General features: G+C 38.1%; 1 protein-coding gene across 7 annotated transcripts in view; it reads right to left on the bottom strand.

Annotated features, from left to right (window-relative positions):
- Positions 1-20,285, bottom strand: part of CNKSR2 (connector enhancer of kinase suppressor of Ras 2) — a 214,763-nt gene that overhangs the window by 173,119 nt on the left and 21,359 nt on the right. For all 7 annotated transcript variants that reach the window (XM_061453247.1, XM_061453249.1, XM_061453250.1 and 4 more), the window contains exon 2: positions 6,625-6,788. In XM_061453247.1, the coding sequence (XP_061309231.1) occupies positions 6,625-6,788 (164 nt within the window). The remainder of the gene's footprint in view (positions 1-6,624; positions 6,789-20,285) is intronic.

The following is a 20,285-nucleotide window of genomic DNA, read 5'->3' as shown; positions in this document are numbered from 1 at the left end:
ATTTCTGTATATATTATTGCTTTTAAACAAGCAACCTGGAAACAGTAAAGTTCACAGAATCCTCAGTTCAGGGGAAAACTGAGGAAGATCTTAAGTGAATAATCAAAACAGGATCACACAGATACCACGGCACATGGCAGCCATTTCAAAACCATGCCTCCAAATTTGGGGCGGCCAAAAATTCACCAAGAAAAGTTCCAACCTTTGTCTCCAAAGTTGTTTTTAAAATTAACAAAATGCATCTGAACCTCATTCTTGAAAACATTTGGCTGAACACATCCCACAAAGTATGAGGCAGATAGCTCACCAGCCCAAAGTTGCGAGCAACTGAGAACACAACTTGTCATATGGAAGGTGCCTTATGTAACTTCATACCTCATCAGATCTGCCTACAACATACATTTCTAACGGCCCTTCCTCCAGCATTATGAAATGCCAACACTAAGGTTATCTCTCTTTCGAACAGCACTGACATATGGGGTAATTTAGAAGTGCATAACACATGATCCTTGCACATCTGTTTCATAAACACAGAGTAAGTAGATAAGGAGAAAAAGCCGGACAGCTCAAATGACACTTGTATTTTACTGCAATTACTAAGCATATACTGATTAAAAAGCAAATAGTTTCAAAGAGTACAAATATTTGTCCTAAATGTTTACAGAAATAAAGCTCAGGTGCATGATACTTACAGCCCTGCAGAACCCAGGAAAGATTCATAATCAATCATCATCATTATCCCCTTTCCTGAAAAATGCCCTTCTTTTTCTACAGCACAATCAAGCAAAAAGCCAAGCCCTAGTCATGCTTTGCAGTGCTAATAAAGCAATTACATAAACTATTCTTCTTACTCTTATTTAATCAGCAGACTCTTCAAGACCAAGTGCTCATTATTTTTTTGTTTTTCTTCTTTGTCATGTAATTTTGTCCCTAGCCAGCCAAGTGCTCTTATTTATTTCTCCAGAATTCAAACTATCAGTTACATATTCAGTTAAATGCATTTCACAAAGTCCTAAACAGCTTATCAGCAATTTCAAATAAAGCAAAAAAAAAAAGTAGATTGCTAGGAATACACTACCTCTTCAAAACATATTATACTGTAACAGCCCTGTTTATCCAGTCTGCTTTTGACCTAGAGGGTTGGATTTTTAAAGGTCCCTTCCAACCCAAACTATGCTGTGACTCTGCGAACCTGGGTGTGTATTTTTTACTTGCCCAAAACACCAAACAACCCAAAGAAAAAAAGTAACTAAGGAAATTATCTAGGATCCAAAACTGTTTCCTGAGACAGTTAGGAAGAAGGACATTCACAATTTGCATGCAGATGTATTTACTGCCTTTGGCATACCACAAGGCTTTACTGCAGTTCTGTATAAAAGATCTGCTAACAACAGCAACAAACATTTTCGACACGATCTATATGAGCAATAAGAAGCCCTTTAACTCCTTAGCGTTATTGATTTGGTGATGGACTTCGGGATTTCTTTCTCTGCAGTTAAGTTAGCTCAGCCTGAAGACAGGAAGGCAGATGACATATAACCAGAACTTTAACTTGTAAAGGGCAATAGTAAAAAGGGCAAATAATTTTTGTGCTATGAGCATGCAGAATATTAACAATAAATCCCAACTCTAGCACATACAAATCTCCATTCCAAAATGAAGTCTTCCTCATTGACCACTATGATGATTAATATTCACTATTACTGACAAAAGCAGCTTTAAGATCTGACTAGTGATAAGGGCAAAAAGAAAGGATTTCTGTGCGAGAAATGGCAAGAAGATGAAATTAAGGTAAAAGGCATAATTCTTATGAGAAATCAAATCATTCATGGGTAAAGTAGGTCTATTTTTTACATTCATTTGCATATAAATGTTTTGTGTTAGTGGTAAATGATAAGTGATTTCATGCTGTTAGTGCAGACCAATGTTTTCTCTACAAAATAATAATGCTATCTCATCTGCTTCAATCTTCTAGCTTTACAGATTCAAATACACAGTGTATAATAGATTCCTGTGCACTCAAAGCATATTTAAATAATTAGCATGAAACCGGTACTGAAACCAGAATGCTCTACAAAGCAAAAACTGGTTTGAGTTTTAACAAAACTACACAAATGCAGATTCTCTGAAGAAGGATTTTGCAAATTCACAGGGACTTTAATAATTTCTTTGTTTAAGGAAAACTTAAAACATCCAAAAGTTATTTTGAAGTTTTCTGTATATTCTTGTCTTCCCAGAACAAAATATTTCCCACTTTAAAGTCTCCTCTTTAAAAATATTTGAAAATACTCAATGAAACTAATCTAATGTTCAATGAAGCTAATCTAATCTTCACGGAAACAAAACGTACATGATATTTTGGGAAAGTAAAGCAAAAAAATCCCTTAATGCAACAGGCCATTGTGGTGGTATATCAGATAAACTACATCATTTGCTTAAAGATTGAAGAAGAGATCTTTGGCTGTGCAGTCTTCAGTCTTGGTATTCCCCAGGCAGTAAAGCAAAAGGTAGCATTTTCTGGGAAAAATACATCAAGGAGACATAAAATTTAGAGTCCATGGACAGTCAGCAAAATATGGTCATACCCAGTTTTGATAAATGGAACTCCATCTCCTGACAAACAGATGATGGAAAAATAATTAGGTGCATTTCTTTGCTTTCTGCAGCACAGTCAGATATTTCAGGCACTACAAGACCTGCAGATGCACTCCAAACCTGAAGACTGATACAGTGATGTGATGGTGTTATCTAAATAATCAGTTCTTCAGTATGCATTTCTCTTTTCAAAAGCATCACATGCATCTTTCCTCAATTTCTTTTGGCATTGTTCATTCACATCCAGTTCTTAATGCAACCATCAAAGTAACAAGGCTGATCACATTTTATTTGTGGTTCAAGGTCTGCTACACTGTTGTTTCATTACTGATTAAATGTAAAGCATTCTTAAGCTAGCTTCACACCACACACATACTGAAAAGGATTGTATTGAGGCTAGATCAGGGTGGTAATTTTTATAACTGATAAACAAGCGTGTGTTTTATTACCTGGGAGTAGCCTGAAGAAAAAAAAATAATACAGTTTCTCCTGTATCTCTAGGGATGGACACACAGTTAATGAGCTTAACAGTTTTCAATAATTTTTCAGAGGTCAATTATTTTTTGAGATCTTATCAGCATGAATAAACATGCACGTCCACATCAAGTAGGAATCTACCTGTAGGTGCCACCAGTGGGATCCCAGTTTCATGTCCCCATTTGAATTGAAAGGAAAACAGACATTCCTTGCTGGAAACAGAACAATTCTACAGGCATGTATCTGTCATGGTTTCTCAAGGACCGATCAAAAACCATGCAACAAACTCTTATCACCAATGAAATACCATCACAGACCTCATTGCTTCTTTCTTTAAAGCACAGAGAACATTTCATTTATCTTGCCCTTTCTGACATATGAATTTTATAAAACACAAAACTGCACTAAGGCAAGATCATCTATTGACCATGCTCCCACCTTCACAGACTGAAGAAGAGACAAGCCACATTAGTTACATGGCCCACTCTCTCCTGGAGCACATTCTGCTCAGTGATGGTATATACGCCCCCACCATTATCAGTGAGTGTGACCTGTAACAGCAAGAGCAGCTGGGAAAAATCTTTGTTCTTCCTTCTCAGAAGCACCACAGGAAAAGAAAACCTGTGAATCTCACCCCCAGGATGCTTGCTCTCCTGTTAAGAGCATGGTATGTCAGGCTGGCAGCCATGAGAGACTATACTTAGATGGATAGCACAGGCCACCGTTTGTTCTCTGATAGCTAACACTGGAGGATCCATTTTTGCTAGTGCTTATGACAGGAGAAGAATACCATGAGAGACCACAGCCAATTACCCACCTTCTATCAAAAATCAATAAAGAACACCCTTTAAATAGTGCTATCGACCATAAATGATTCCCAACTATTACTACGGCGAGCAGTTTGTATATTTAGCACTGTTCAGTAGCTTCCACCTCGGTTAAGGAGGTCCCATGCTCTCTCCATACCAGCCAAATATGCTTTTTCAGGCTCTCCACTTTCTTCCAGGAAGAAAATGTTGCCCCATCAACTACAGGCATGCAACACAAGCAGCTGGCTTGCCATTTGCCATATCCACAGCTGTCAGGGCAGAAACTGCAAGTAGAAATTTACACCATAAAAGTGCTGGGAAGGGGGTGGGAAAAAAGCAGCTCTTAAAACACATCAGCTACCATCACTGCATAAGCTTTTTTCATTGAAGGCAACCCTGTCTTGGAAACTCCCCTGCAGAGCGGGAGCAGGAATGTCCAGTGTGAGGCGGTTCTGTCCCCCTCAATTGCCCTCCCTGCCAAAAACTGATTAGGTGGTCACTCAGTAACTTGGAGAGAATGGGGAGAAGAATCAGAAGTGACAATACTTTTGGTTTTCAATTAGTTTAAAATCAGAGATTATGCTTGTAGTGCAAAATTAACATTAATATTACTTCTCCATCATGCCACCCTCCATCTCCAGTATCCATAAACAGATGTTAACTCAGTCAGATCATACACTTGTAACTCATGCCAAATTCTATCACAAAACTTCTGTTAAATACCAACGAAACAGAAAAAAATAATCAGATAATATTCATTTAAATACCTTGCATTAGCAGTTATCCTACACTGGAGAGTCATTGAATTGAAGTTCTCCTAAACAATACAGTCAACATTAGAAGCTAATCAGAAGAATGGACAAGCACTAACCAGGATAGATACTTACTGATGCAGTAAGAAAAGGAAAACCTGTAAGGACAGGACCAGTATAGCCAAAAGAATCTCCTCTGAATTAAATTTCCTAAGAGGTTTATCTGATTAGTGAACAATAAATTCGAATTAAGTCCACTAAAATCAATATAACAATCACATATTTTTAACCTTAAGGAGCCATCAGGAGCCAATTCTGAGGCTGCAAAAACCTCAGCTTAAATTGGAAGCTGTGATCTGGCACATGCTACTGTGTTTCAGTGATGAAGTTTTCTTTAAGATAAACTCAGAAAAGCAGCCAATGCTACCTGTGCAACATGGATCAGGAAGGTAGAGACTTCCTGCATAAATTAAGCAGGCAGTGCTAGCCTTCACTACAGATGCTTTATTTTATATTCAACCTAGTTCCATCCACTTTTGCCTAAGATAACAGAACTACAAAGACAAGTTGTGTTTGTTTGTCTAAAGATAACATCTGTAATTATATATCCAGGGAAAAAAAGAAATTTCAGCTAATAAACAAGAGTGTTTTTTTGTGAAAATAGGTTATTTCTAAGAGCCGTAAACTGTCTCCTTGTGTGCCCCAGAGGAATGGTCATCACTGTTCACCCTAACTTAGATTTTGTCTCAGTTAATTAAAGTATTTACTTTCTTGTTGCCTTCTGAGCTGTCTGATGAGAAAAGTATTTTGTGAATAAGTCTGTTCCCTTCTATATGAGTAGCTTTTTTTTTTTTTCAACATTGCATACTTTCCATTATCTAAAAAACAAATAGATGAGTTAACTTACTACACTGAGCCACTTTGCAATGTTATTAGAAATACTGCTCTAAAGAAGAGAGCCTAAGACGTGTTTAAAACCAAATGTCTTCCCATATGGAAAAGCTTTTCCCCCTTTTCTGCATTTTTTCCCCCTCTATTTCTGCATTTTTTTTTTCTCTTTATAACCCCTCACATCTGTTTCCTAAAGATGCAACATCAGACTATGCAGCAAAGCTGCTTCATACTGAAAATCCACAAGCCTTCTTCTGAAGAGCCTTTCAGCCTACCATCTTTGATTGCCTCTACTGGGATCCAGCTTTCTTAAAGCTGCTTCTAAGGCTTGGAAAAGCAGCATGCATTAAAAATCCACAAAACACCACTTTAGGCAGTAAAGTACATCTTACCAGAGCTGTTTACAATCCTTCCTACAGTGAAGGATGCAGACAGTGTGCCCAAGCTATCACTAATGTTTACAGGCGCACATAAAAGGTTCATTAAGAAGGGTGAAGTCAGCACCACACCTCTCACCAAGGGGATGACAATCCCAGTTATGCATGACACGACCTGATTGAAAAAAAAATTACCAAAATCCCACTGTATGCTCCACCAGAAAATATGTATTATTTACATATAAGACAATTATTTCAGTATTTAATCCTTTCTACTGTGAAATAGAAGCAGCTATGTTTCAGCAAACTCAAATTATCATCTAAAACATAATTTGCATGTATCAGTGAAAAATGACATGGTTAATATCAGGACATTTTGTTTGTGAAGGGCAACCAGCACTCAAGTAGCGCATTCACATATATAACTGTTTTACATTCCAAACCAAACCCAGTCTAGTTTTTTTCTGATTTCAGATATACTTTTCTTCTATAAAGACAGATATGCAAGCTTTAAATCTCTGATACCAATGTATTTACAAAGCTCCGTCTTATCAGTAGATATTGCTCTTTATCTTGACTCTGGTATAAAATGCTGAATTGCTCATACATTATGTGTCAGGAGTTTAGATAGTGTTTAGGACTAGCAATATGAACACTGTGAATTCTCAAACTGTGAATGTGCAAACACTGTTTGCTGTCCCCGTTTTGCCCCAAGAAGTTTACCAGTGCACAGAGCAAGTCTACTGCTTCCAAGATAAGCTCCTGATGGCCAATTCTTGTGACTCCAAGATCTTCAAGTTCTTGATGAGTAATGCGTAGTAGCTGGTCACCACTAATCTTCTCTCTCTCAAAGTTCTTTATGTATTGCTGCAGGCAGTCATCAAGACCTGCAGAAAAAGGATAGAAGGGAAGACAACAGTTAGCAACATTTTGTCCTGCCATGGGAAGTAGAAAAAGACTGAAACCAAAATCAAGCCAACAGAGGGTACTTGCCCTATGTTTAAGAGAAGTATTTCAACATTACAAAAAATTAATGCTACATGAAATCTTAAGATTTGGAGAGTTATGGCAGCCATGGTTTTTCAACCTGTGGAAGACACCAACTGTTCCAGAATCCAAAGAAGAGCCCTGAATTCTTGTAGGATAGTGCACTGTGAATGCCTATCTGGTCATCTCTAATAACCGGTATGTTAGCAATGTCTCCATTATATCTGGGATGGGAGAGGAGAAGAGGGAACAATAGAAAGGAGGAAGACTATCACCCTTCTCTGGGTCCAGCATATCAACAGATGTTGTTAACTATTACACCACTGAAAAAGACCAGAAACGAAAGTGTTTCTGCCAGAGACCAATTCTAAGGAAATAATGAGAGTGTGAATATGCTTAATGCCATACATCTAGGAATTATTAGCTGTCAGTGTCTCTTAACCTCACCCCTGGAGTACCTCCACCATGGTAGGTCGCATGATGAGGAAGGGCTACTAGAGATGCCAAGAAGACCAACAGCATCCTGGCTTGCGTCAGAACTAGTGTGGCCAGCAGGGCCAGGAAAGTGATTGCCCCTGTGCACTCAGCACTGGTGAGGCTGAACCTCAAATGCTGTGCTCAGTTTTGAGCCCTTCACTACAAGTTAGATATTGAGTTGCTACAGCGTGTTCAAAGGACAATGAAGCTGGTGAAGGGTTTAGAGCACAAGCTCTATGAGGAGCAGCTAAGGGAACTGGGGTTGTTAGAACCGCTTGTTAATCAAAAGTAATGTTTCACTGTAAAACAACACAATACATGCATAATCAGTGTGATGTACAAGAGGAAGATCTTAATTTCTCTCTTTCTTAGACACCATTGCTTCAGAACATGTCAAAGCGCATGAGTCCTACATATTCCCAAGGCATTTCAGTGGAACCCTCTATTCATCAAATTGCTGCTGTCTCTTACGTGCTAGGCAATGCTCATCATTATCACCAGACAAGCAGCAGTAAAAATCAGCTATTTTTTCTGCCTGACACCCAATAGTAAGGCCATGTAAAATGTCCCAGTGCTATAAGAACTCATTTAGACATTTAAATTTAGGTTGCAAAAGGAAATAATTTCTTTTCCAAATCTTCTTGGATCCACTTTACTTGCTCACACACACAAGATACGATTATCTTGAATTATCTGGTGTGAGCATTCTCGATTTATCCGTATTTCTACGTACTTTCTCTCAAAGCCCAACTTTTCCATCTGTTATGTTAATTGCATGAACTGTTTTATAAGCAGTCCCATGTATAATGGCATTTATTTTTTGAAAAAAATTGAATATTCTTGACAATACATAAAACATTTACCTAAGAATGTATTAAAAATAAGCCATAGATGTGGTTTTGCTAAATGACTATAAAAGAAGGCAGTAAGTACTTTTGATATTCCTGAAGTCCCACACTGCTTACACAGACTGCTGAATGAGAATAATAACATTAAAATATTCAACGTCATCAGGTATCAAAAAATCTCTGAGCTAAGAGACTACCAATACAAATCCAGAATAAGACATGACAGATGCACTTAATAAACACTGACAGTTAATTCTAAATAAAGCCATTACTCTTCCACTTCTTGCTATCTATGTATTTTTGTCATTCAGACGTAATTTAGATGGAGGCATATAGTTCATATAGGGTAAGAAAAAAATTTAAGACAACAAAAATATTACTGACAATTGCTTGACTCACCGATTTTGTAAAAGCTACATCCCCAAAACAACAAAATAATTTAACCATAGATTGCATGACGTTTTCAGAATAGCTTCTCGCAAATACCTCCCCTCGTTCCCTAAATAGAACATCCTTTTAAAATACTTTATTTCTGTCATTCTATTTCTTAATTAAAGAGCAGCAATTGTTTTTGTAAACAGAACTGTGCACAAATAGGAAATAATAATAGTTCGAAAATAGCGGCAGCATTCCTCACCCACACCTTTCATCCTAGAGCCGCAGCAGACAGCCCTGTTTGCCAGCAGCTGGCCAGCTGCTGTTGTGTTCAGATCAACACTAGGGGAGCTTCAGGGAGAGGGCGTTCCTGGCTGATAATGCCATTTAACTTGCGACAGGACAAGGTGTTTCAAAAAACATCAGATGCCTGAGGTTCAAAGAAGCACCCTGGAAGCTGGTGGGGACAGCACAGCTTTCTTAAGAGCACTGTGTCTTTTATGATACTCCTCCAAATCCGGCATCCACCAAACCTCAATGTAGTAAGAAATTTTTCTAGCTGTCAAGATCCCATTCGCTTTTACCCTCAGATGCCCTAATATCATAGGATGTCACACAACCCATGTACCACAGGAATCCCAGCAAATAACTCATTTTTATGTACTATTCCTTGTTCCTGGCTATGGGTGCAATTACAGTTACTAAGCATCTAGCAGTCCTGGATATTCAAGAACAGTGGCCTCTGTCCAAAAATCAGGTTCATTATGATATTTGGGGTGCATAAGGCCCCATCAAACAGATTTTGTGATGTCAATACACAAGTAACAGTCTCTTCTTATTCAACAACTTTGCTCCTCACCTAAAATAACCCCAAGATTTATGTAAAGGCACAGATGTTCCAATAAGAAGAGAGCTTAATGTAAAGCTGTATGATGGAACTCCCCTTCTTTTTAGACCTACTATTTAAAATAAACACTATATAATGTAACTTTTTTCTTTTTTTCTTTAAAGATTCCTCTTTTTCTATAGAAATAGCACAGACCTCCAAGAACACTAACTACTCAAGAAGCACCTCCCTGCCCTGCATGCTTTCCACCTGAGCTTATCAACAATGTTATTATCAATGGCAATGTTTCCCAGATGCCCCTATACGCTCCTGGCTAGTTTGACTGGGGCCTAGAAGAGCATTTAAGATGCTAATGCATTGCACATCTTTGTCAGCTGGCATACCCCCGAGGTGTTATGTACAAAGGTGTACTATACAGAGCATTAATAGAACACGAGCAGCTCTCTTTATGAAGTTTGAAGTAAGATCTACGTCATCTGTGAGACTAAACAAATTAAAAACAATAGCAAAAAGTAAAGCACCTCCAACAGAAACTGCTCAGAACAGTCAGTGCTTTTAACATTAGAAAAAACTTCTCTAGAAAAGTTCATTTCACAAGTAGAATATTCTGAAGATTTTTTTTTTTTTTTTCCCTGCTCCACATTGAGTTCTACCTTGTGTGGGCCAAGTCAGAATTCATCAAATCATTAACAACATTTAACGGCTCACTGATACAAAATCAGGCATACTTCTATGTAATGGATTCTTTTTATGACAACAGCATAGTAGAAACTTATAAAGAAATGATTAATTTTATTTTTATACTCATATGATTTTCTGGAATAAGACTGCATGATGCAGCGCTACCCTCCAGGGAAATCTTCCACACTTGCAATCTCCTAACTAATACCACACTTCATGATCTCTCTGAGGTATTGTCTTATGTTGAAGTGTGTAACAGGTTATCTTTTGAAACAAGCAAACCAATAAACCACCCTGTAATTCAATGTCAGAAAAAGTTATACACATATGTGCTGGTTCAAACTCAAAAGAACCTCTCCATTAAATATATCCTGAGGTTCTGATCCCACAGTCTGTTCCTCCTCTGCAAGCAGTTCAGTCTTTCCTCCTTCTTCTAGGAGACTAAAAAGTATTAAAATAGCCTTTTCTATGTCTAGATCTGAATTACAATTTCTAATCAGCTGCTTAGATATACATGAGAAGATACAATTCCAAAAATACTGGCAAATAGGTAGAATATTCTTCCCCAAATTGGTGTCAAGAGAAATTTTCTTTAAGATTGGAAAACTACAATGAAAATAAGAGAGCTTGTGTGCTTACCAGCCTTCTTTTCCATTTGGGGTTAATGGAAAGATGATGAACATTACTGGTTTAACTATCATACATGAAATTTTGGAAGGGAGTATATTTTTATGCTCCCCTGGTAAATCAGAATGAGGCTGCAAACCGACAACTTGCCTTGGCAAGTCCTTGTTCTGCAAACCCAGCATTTACTGAAAAGCAATAACACATAGACAATACATGGAATAATTTCGCATGGGAGGCAAAGACACACAGCTTTCTCAAAAAACAAATGACAGGTTTGGGGTTTCTTTTTTTCTTTAAATATAAGGCAAATTCATCTTTCAATATGAACACAAAGAGTATGCCCTACCTGAACGCCATCCATTTCACACCTTAACAAATGCAAATTTAAGCAATGGACTGCAACATAGAGTTTAACAAGTCATTAAATAAAACAATTACACTAGAGTTTAATATTACACTAGAGTTTAATACAAATTGGGCATTTATGTAATGTTGTCCTATGACTTTTCAGGTCACAAACTATTATTTACAATACTTTTACCTGAACCAGCATGACGGAAAGGACCACTAAAACATTCAGTGTTCAGAAAAAAAAACAACAAAAAACAGACAGTTGTTTTCTCCCAGCTCACCACTAAATACTCACTAAATTTAAGCCAACTATTCTTAAGGATTGACCACCTTTGAAACTGCATGAATCTACATATGTTTCAAAAGTTCAACTGAGTTCCTGATAAATTAAAACACTGTGCTACAACTTATGTATTTGCACCTAGGCTTCATTAATCCAGAGCTGGTAGGCTACTAGCCTATTCACTTTATTTATGCAAATATGCAAGCTTTGCCTATGTCAAAGATCAAGACAACCAACCAGAAAACTCTTCCCTGTCTTCCACCTCAACCAGACAGCTGCTCCTGGGCATAGACACTGCAGTCAGCCCAGAGTGAGCAACTCTCCTAACCACAGCAGCTCCTATTTGGGGTACACACTCACATTTCCTCTCCAGGTGAACCAGAACACGAGAGGGGAGGCCAGGAAAGGCCAGATTTCCCACAGTCTATACGTAGCATTTGGAAACTCTCCATATCCCTCAGTCTGAATGTCACCATGGAAACTAGGAGCAAGCCAAGTCAGCTGCTTTGCCACCTATGAGGCAAAGATATTTCTCCTCTGCCCACATAAGGGATGCTCATGTAAGGGATGCTCACTGCTTCAGGGTCTTCAGCACCTCCTGGGCTTCATATGTGACAAACAGATGTCACAGTTATCAGTGCCAAAAGACGGAGCAAAGAACAGAATGTTTTAAGTATGGTAGATGGCAAATGCCTACTGCAGAGAGGAAGGCTGAAAAAAAATGTAATGCCCCATCCCAGAGGAGCACTGCAGGAAGGACAGAAAAAGAAACACCAGAAGCAGCTTCAGGAAAAAAATTATATTTAAAAAAAATTATATTTAAAACTTGGGGGGGGGGGGGGGGGATAATTGCAGGCCCCAGATTTATGAATGGGTAAAGGATTAAAGGAAAAAATAAAAATAAAATAAAATAAAAATTGCCAAGTGCCTGGATTACAAAAGACCAGGACAATCACTTTGTGCACTGTTATCTGCAATTTCAGGCAAAACCCCTCTAACTGCAAAAAGCATTTGCCCTTCTGTAGAATTATTCTCTCTTGCTCTTTACCCTTCCTCTCTCTCTAGATACATATATAACTAAAAAAAAGAATAATAAAATAAATAGCAAAAATTACTGAGAAGATCCAAATAATTATTCTTTCAAGCATAACATGCATATTCATAGAATATCATACACAATTACATGTTTTCCATGTGCAGTTTAGCTAGATGTATTTTTTCCTAGGAATTTTCGAATGTTCATAGTCAAAACATTAGCTGAGAGGTACTGCTAACCAAAAACTACACTTTTAGGCAACGAAAAAGAAACACAATATATATAAAAAACCACTTTATATGCAGTGGATACATGCTACTTCATCTAGAAAAGCATGTGAAATTTGTAGAATGAAGAGCCCAAAGTACAGAAAAAGGGAATATAAGAAGCAGCAACATAATCCAAATTCAGCCTCTCCTGAAGGTGTTATAAATGCTGAGACCCTGGCTACTAGACCACAGGTACTGTGTACAGCAGTGAGGTAAATAAAGAAGGTATCACACCAGGCTCCTGAAGAGATGCACGAAATGAAGAACTGAAATAGGAGTATATTTTAGACCTTGTTGCTCTGTTCTCCTTAAGGTCCTTGCAAGGAGAAGGGCCTGTAGTCAAAAAGTCAGCAGTGAACAAGCAGATGGCATTATGCCCGGTGAGAATTTGAGAGTCAAACAGAGTATTAGTGACAGTGGTAGGTTGAAACAGAAGTTTGAGGTGAAAGAAGTACTGTCTTGAGTCACTGTGAATCCTGTAACTAAAAATCAAATCCTGTTTGAGGAATCTAACTCTGAAGTGCCTGCTGTTTCTGTGCCTACCAACATACTCTTTTCATGATCATGAACTCTTATGAGACCTGGATATATTAATAGTATGACCATGCCGGTGATAAATGGCAATTTTGTTCATCAGAAAACTGGAAACACATCAAGACTGACTTGATCATACATGGCTGATCAAAAGCCCTATTTACAAAGGATTTCACATTGACCAAATTTTACACGGGTTTTCTTGAAAAATGAAACTGAAATTTAAATAAGAAGACAGGGAGAAAGAAAGTGTACATGTAGAATAATTGCAAACATGATTTAAAAATACACAAGACCAAACTGAGTGCAGTGGCCAAAATATTTTCAATAAAATCAGTTCGTGCTGTTGGACTACTTATACTCAGGGCTTATTATGGCAATTTAGACTTGTTAATTACAAGAATAATATCCAAAATGTTCTGTTTAGCTGTTGATAAATGTAATCATTCATATTTATCTGGATGCTTTTTGTTTCCATTATACCCATCTGTACAGCAAAGCCAAGTCTTTACACAAGCACACACAAGTTTTGCAAAGTATCTGAAATCTTAAAACATGGATAACACTGCAACAACCAGTGACGAGCTTGATTTCTATGAAATTCAAGGATCAGTGTCCCTGATTATCAATATTGTTCTCAATGTAAAGGTTATAATTATTGTTATATTTAGGACTCATTATTGGATTACAACAACCACATTGTTCAACTACAGCTGTGGCCTTTGCACACAAAAAATGCTGAAGTGTGCTGAAAAGTTAGTGTGGTTGATAACGGCAGCGGAAATCTCTCGCTAGTGAAAGGGAGAAGAGCCAAACAACCCACAGCATCATTAAATATCAGGAATCCCTCAAATGAAGCTAATCAAAGGAATGTATCCATTTACTCCTGATAAACACTGCTACATCTAACTGCAGGAGCCTAGGGCAGTCACAATGCGGATGGGATGAAAAACTGTGCAGTCACTTGCATAATTCAATGTATAAAATGACAGATTTTAAACTCAGGGTTAGAAGTTCAGCACAACTTGGGAGGAACCTCGAGATAAAGTGGAAATATCTGAACTATAATTCCACCCCCCACCCCACCCCCCCGAAATCCCACCTGTATTCTAAAAAAAATAGGCTACTGGGGGGCGGGGTGGGGGGGTGGAGAGTATGTTTAAATATTGTATTCTACCAAAACCAGAAGTTCTCCAGTAAGTTGTCCAAGCATTATCAGGATTATGAGACTATAAACACTGAATGAAGTACTTCCTTAAAATTTCAAAGAGGAAATATCATTGTCTCAATTTTCTCCCTACTTAAATCTCTGCTTTCGTGATTTTTGAAGCAGCTTTAAAGCCATGAAATATACAATCAAAGCTTCACAAAAAGCAAGAGAACAGCATTGTCACTTTACAAGTAATAATGTATTTTTATGATAATACAAAAATCCAGCCAGTCTAGTCTTATTCAGAGCTCCATGATGCTAGAGACTGTACAAAGTAATATACAAGGAGACAGTGTCCTGACACAAGACATTAAAGAAATTTCTGTTTCTCCATAAAATTCATGCTGGCTAGCTAATAAAGGCAGATCCCTCAACAGCTACTTTTATTTCTACTCTGTTTGTTTCACTTTGCAGTTTTCTCCTCTCACAATCATTCTCCTTCCAGTTGTTCACACATATGCCAGTTTGCAGAATACCACAGGAAAGGGAAGCCTTCTTGGGTCCAATCATTGTTTAACTTCTTTCTCAAAGTTCTGCTCCAATTATCACACATTAACTAGAATACATTGCAACTATCTTAGCATATAAGCATTTTTCTATCAAGACTACAAAATTAGGATTCTAAATACCATTAAGTAACATGTATTTAGTTTGTGTTACATCAGATACTTTTTTAAATTTTAAATGCTACCATTTCTATCCTCTAAAATGACTTATTGTACAACATCTGTCTGCATCATTAACACTATCGGGATTTGATGTTCCCTAACAACTTGTTACCATACATCAGACTATAAGGAATAACTTTATTAATAATTGTTTTCCCCTAAAATATAAAGCAATTTATGAATTAATAAATTCATTATAAATTAAGAATTTATTTATAAAGCACAACAAAAAACTTTGCAGCAATATCCTTTTGACTTTAGAGTTTATGGAGCTTTCTCTCTGTATCAATGCAAAGCAACTTACAAGATAAGAACACAGCTTATCACCAAACATAATACTGCGGCGCCTGCAAACAAAAAAATTACATCAGTGGTTTACATGGGGAGAACAATCATCCATCTGACAACAGCGTGTGGCTTTATTACTTTTCCGATACACCTCTCAAGCAAGCAGGGAGTGCTAATGATATTAAGATAGGCTGAAGTGAGTACTATCAGGTTCAAGCACACCAGCAATCAAACAGTGCCAGAGCTGGAAAGGGCTAGTGAGGGCACAGTCTGCCCAAAGCAAACCAGCCCTCCATCTGTCCCAGCCCTGGGGCTACAGTTGCACATCTCCGACCCCGACTGCACGAATGCACAGCCCTCTGAACCATTTCATACTGCACAGCAATGACAAACTACCAAATTCTCAAATATGACTGTAAGCATTGCAATTCACCACCATATCCCCTAAGGATGAGAGGCTTTGTCTAAATAGGTGCGGTTTTTGCTTCTTCAACAGTTTAGAAGGGGCTATAAGTCTGAAACACTCTCTCAGGACTTGAGATACAAAAGTCTTAATTTTCCATAGCTTTTCACTGTCTCCCATGATTATCTGCAGCTGTGCTTCACACTAGCACATATGGCTACAGGAAGTGCAAAGCCATCAGATATCCAAGCCTACAGCAGACAGGCAGGAGGGAAAGTTTCTTCAAACTCCAAGTGAACTCCCTCCCGTTCATTCTTCCTTCTCACACGCCCATGCAATTCCCAGGCTTGAAGCTCTCTTTAGCAAAAGTTTGCACAATTCAGCACAGTGTGAGATTTGGGATGGTTTTAGATTTGTGGGCAGAAAAAGCTGTGCATCCCCCTCCACATGACAAAGAAACATCTGTAGCTTAAAATCACTGGTCAAATACTTTGATATGTGTAGGAGTGTCTTGAAGAAGAAAGAGAAAGCTACAGTTCTAATCATCACTTCCATCACTTCACACACTATGTCTCAGTAACCATCTTATTCTGTAAAATACAAATTAATCATATATTAAAGGGGGAAAACAAGTATAATATGTAAGACAGTCAGAAGGTGTTTATTTAAGCCAAGCACGCCCCTGACATTAACAAAGTAAGTAAATAACTATTGGTCGTTCTTTCAAATGCCTTCCCATGTTTGCATTTTTACAGCATGCTTCGAAGCAGCCACATTGAACACACTGTTGTTGTCACAAGAAGGTCATTCCTCTTCTCCCTCCCTCACAAGGGCTAATATATGCTAGTACACAAAATAGTCAAATAAGCACTGCCACGGGCTTTATTATAGTTCTTCACCACGAAAAACAGCTTTGCTGTAAAGAATTTATTATGCCAGAAGGCATCCATCCTTTCAGAGCAAGCTGGAACATTATGTCACAGAAGAAATAATACAACAGTTGTTAAAGCCTTCCTTTATCTCAGTACTTTCCACTGTCTCCCACCCACTGGAGAAATCTGTTAATGGTTCAGACAAGGCTTCAAGATTTATTTGGTGATACCACCACATGGGGTCTGTGGATTTCATGCAGCCCAGCAGCATGGTTAAAAACAAGGCAATTCATTTTGCAACACAAGTAAATATCAGTTTTTGCTACATTTACATTGAACCTCTCCCTGGAGCAAAAGTGAACAAGATACTAGGCATGGATGGGAGTGCTTTAGAGGATGGCTTCCATCCATGCTCCAAATTATTCTTCCTTCTCCTATATTTATTTTCCATCGAATACCACTAAAATCATCCAGTGTTCACTGGCTTTATCTGCTTTCTCTCAGGAAGGGTTTCAGAATTAAGAGAGAAACCATAAAGACATGACCCTTAATTGGACAGAATATGTTCAAATAACTTTATAAACAGCCCTACAAGTACAGCTTTATTATAGTCTGACATGCACAGATCGTATATTAAGTTTAAAACAGTTCAGTTTTAAGCTTCTTGGGTAAGACATTCTGCTTCAAACTATATTCAACATAGAGAGCTTTACATAAAAACACATGTAAAGACAAATTTACCTGCCTGCTCTTCCCCACTCTCCCTCTTGCTCATTAGAAGAGAACACATTCCATAATGTAAAATCTACCATATGAACCTTAAGCCTATAAAGTGGGACTGCAATCCACACAACTAGAGAATAGCAAAATAAATTTGTCATTTTTTCTATTTTCTTTGGCAATGTACTTTTTAAAATAGTGTTATCAGCTTTGCATAAATTGTAAAACCAGTTATTTATTTTTTTAAATCCATTGAAGTGACAACCTAAGTTACACTTTAGTCAGTTTCTCATTTTGTATAATCACTTGCTCATGCAATTTACCCATATGAGCACAAAGCAGTAACTAGGAATTAGACCCTTCGAAGACTGAATTAATCCACAGCGACATATTAGTCTCATTCAAGTCTCATTAATGTTATATCCCCAGGAAAGAGAAATGAACGCTCACATGGAAAGTACTGTGTGCACGCATCACACAAAATTAACAATTTGTTTTTCACTAGTAACTACATAGCACTAAATGAACTACATGAAACCTGCCCCTGAAACTTCTTCCCAAAGGCAGGATGAGGTAGGTACTTCATTAAATACTAGTATTACACACTACACAGATTTGTGCAAAATGCAGCAGTTTAATGCTACTAATGCTTCATAATGCATACTTTTACACACAATTACTTAATCAATTCACAGGCTTAATGCCAGCCAATCCAAAGAAAAACCTGAAATCCCCATGCTTTGCCTCTGTTGCAGGCAACATAGAGAGCCATCGGTGGGGAGGTGGGAGATGCACACCACACTTCCCGAGCAATTCATGTAGAAAGAGGCCAGAAACGTCACAAAAAATGCACTGTCAGCGAGACCTTTACTCATGCCTTCCAGAAGGCAACACAAGGTAAAGTGATGCTCTCTTGTTTTTCTTATCCATACTTACAAACAGCCTTGCCCCAAACCACATGGAAGGCATGGCAAACTAAATCAGAGCTGAAACTTAACTGAAGCTGCAGTTCCACAACCTCTAGAATATTACTGCCATAGCTCATGAGATAAAAGGAAAAAAAAAAAACCAAAACAATAACAAAACACAACCATATTAAGTTTTACCACTGGATTAATTCTGAACTTTGATTTCGTTTTGTGATCTTCATCTTTTATTCTGCAATATCCCTGGCTCGCAGAACTAATTTCTTGTATCAGTCAGCATTGGATAGTGTACCACAAACTCCTTTGGTCTCATTAAACGTGGTTTCTATAAACTTTCTGAACCTGAACTTAAAAAGTGTGGGTTTTGAAAGACAGAGGACATCTTTATTTCTAAGTACCTGCTCTAAGGTATCAAATCCATCATTTCCACCACGATTTCCAATGCTAACCTGTCTGTTGAACACATATTGATAGCTATATTCTAATCTTTCACTGCACCACATGCATCCTACTGCTTATGTATTATTTCAGTTTTTGATTAAGTAACAGTAATATATTAAAACTCTTCAATTCTTTTAGAATCACTAACTTGAACTATTTCAGAAATAGCAGGGCTTTTAATAATAAAATATGCATGAAGTTAAGCACTGACACATAGTAAATGGCAATAATAATGCCTATAAAGCTAAGGCGCAATTTGCCCTTCTCATGACAGGTTCTGCTCTGCTGAAGTCCCTTCAGAGCTGGTTCTCTGAATAATGGTGTGTTTCACAACTGCTATAGGGACAAAAGTGGGAAAAAAAATCTGAAGCTTTAATATTAATACTTAGTATTTAAATTTTCAACTTGTTATATTTTCAAAAATAAAAGCAACAGTATAACAATAGGACACGCAGATTTCTGGGACAGTACTTTTCAGGAAGCAAAGGAACACCAAATTTTAGGGTGAAAATTATGAGCAGGAGATTCTGGAATCTTCTGACTGGAGTGGTTTTGCAACACACCAGCCATCAGCTCAGTCAGCCTGTCCTGCAGCCAGATGACAGGAGTCTTCCCTGAAGACCACTGGCTTCTGCCCAGCTGTCCTAGGCTCCTTCAGCTGAAACTGCAGCATTCCCATCTGCAACCCGCTGCACAAAACAGAAGTACTACAGTTTCTGCACAGCAGCAAGAATCTAGTTGGCAACATCTGAGCACCAGCAGTGCAACCCTTGGTAAATGAAAAACCTGTAACATATCCTGCCATGATGTTGTGACCATAAGATAATTTGACCAACTTGTGGTTACAACCAGATAAGAAAATCTCAACCATGGGCAAGATTTTGGCAAGAAGCCTAACCACCATCTTCAGGAGATGGGCAGGGAAACCTTGTTAGGATTCCCACTTGGAAAACCCATCTTACCACCAAGCTGCGTAAAGACCACATAAGCTTTACCCCATCAATGTCACTCTCATTAATTCCTTTCTCAGCACCACCAGCAGCAAAAATTTTCCTCTGTACACCTGTTACTCTATCAGCCCAACCCAGTCCCTCTCCTCTTTATCTTCTCCTTATTCCCTTTGCACCTAAAAAGGAATGGGAAAGCCATTTTATACTAGCATCCGTTTTTCATCCTCCTCTCTCTCCCTGCACAGTTCCAAGGTCAGCATCATCTGCAGCACGCAGCTTTCTTAAGTGACATAAGCTGTACAGCAGTCTGACAAGAGGCTCAATGATTTAGCTGCTGCATGAGAACTGCTGCTAACATCAGCGAAGCCACCCAGAAAGAGCATTAACAGTTTCACCTTAGTGCTCGTACATGGAAAATCTGTGACTAGCAATGGAGGGATCCAAGTGATCTTCCAAATATCAGCCTGGCAATATTTATGGTGTGCCAGAAACAGAAAGAAAACTATGTTTCTTCTACATAAAAATTCAAACTCTCAGCAGCCTGTAGGGATCCTCCCTCCTTATCAGCAGAGCTACATCTCCATTTGTAGA

This window comes from Pezoporus flaviventris, unplaced genomic scaffold (genome assembly GCF_033815535.1).
Source record: "Pezoporus flaviventris isolate CSIRO_AGI_PZ_B2104156 unplaced genomic scaffold, CSIRO_AGI_Pfla_v1 ptg000015l, whole genome shotgun sequence".
Lineage (NCBI taxonomy): Eukaryota > Metazoa > Chordata > Aves > Psittaciformes > Psittacidae > Pezoporus > Pezoporus flaviventris.
This window is presented reverse-complemented; position numbering and strand designations above follow the sequence as displayed.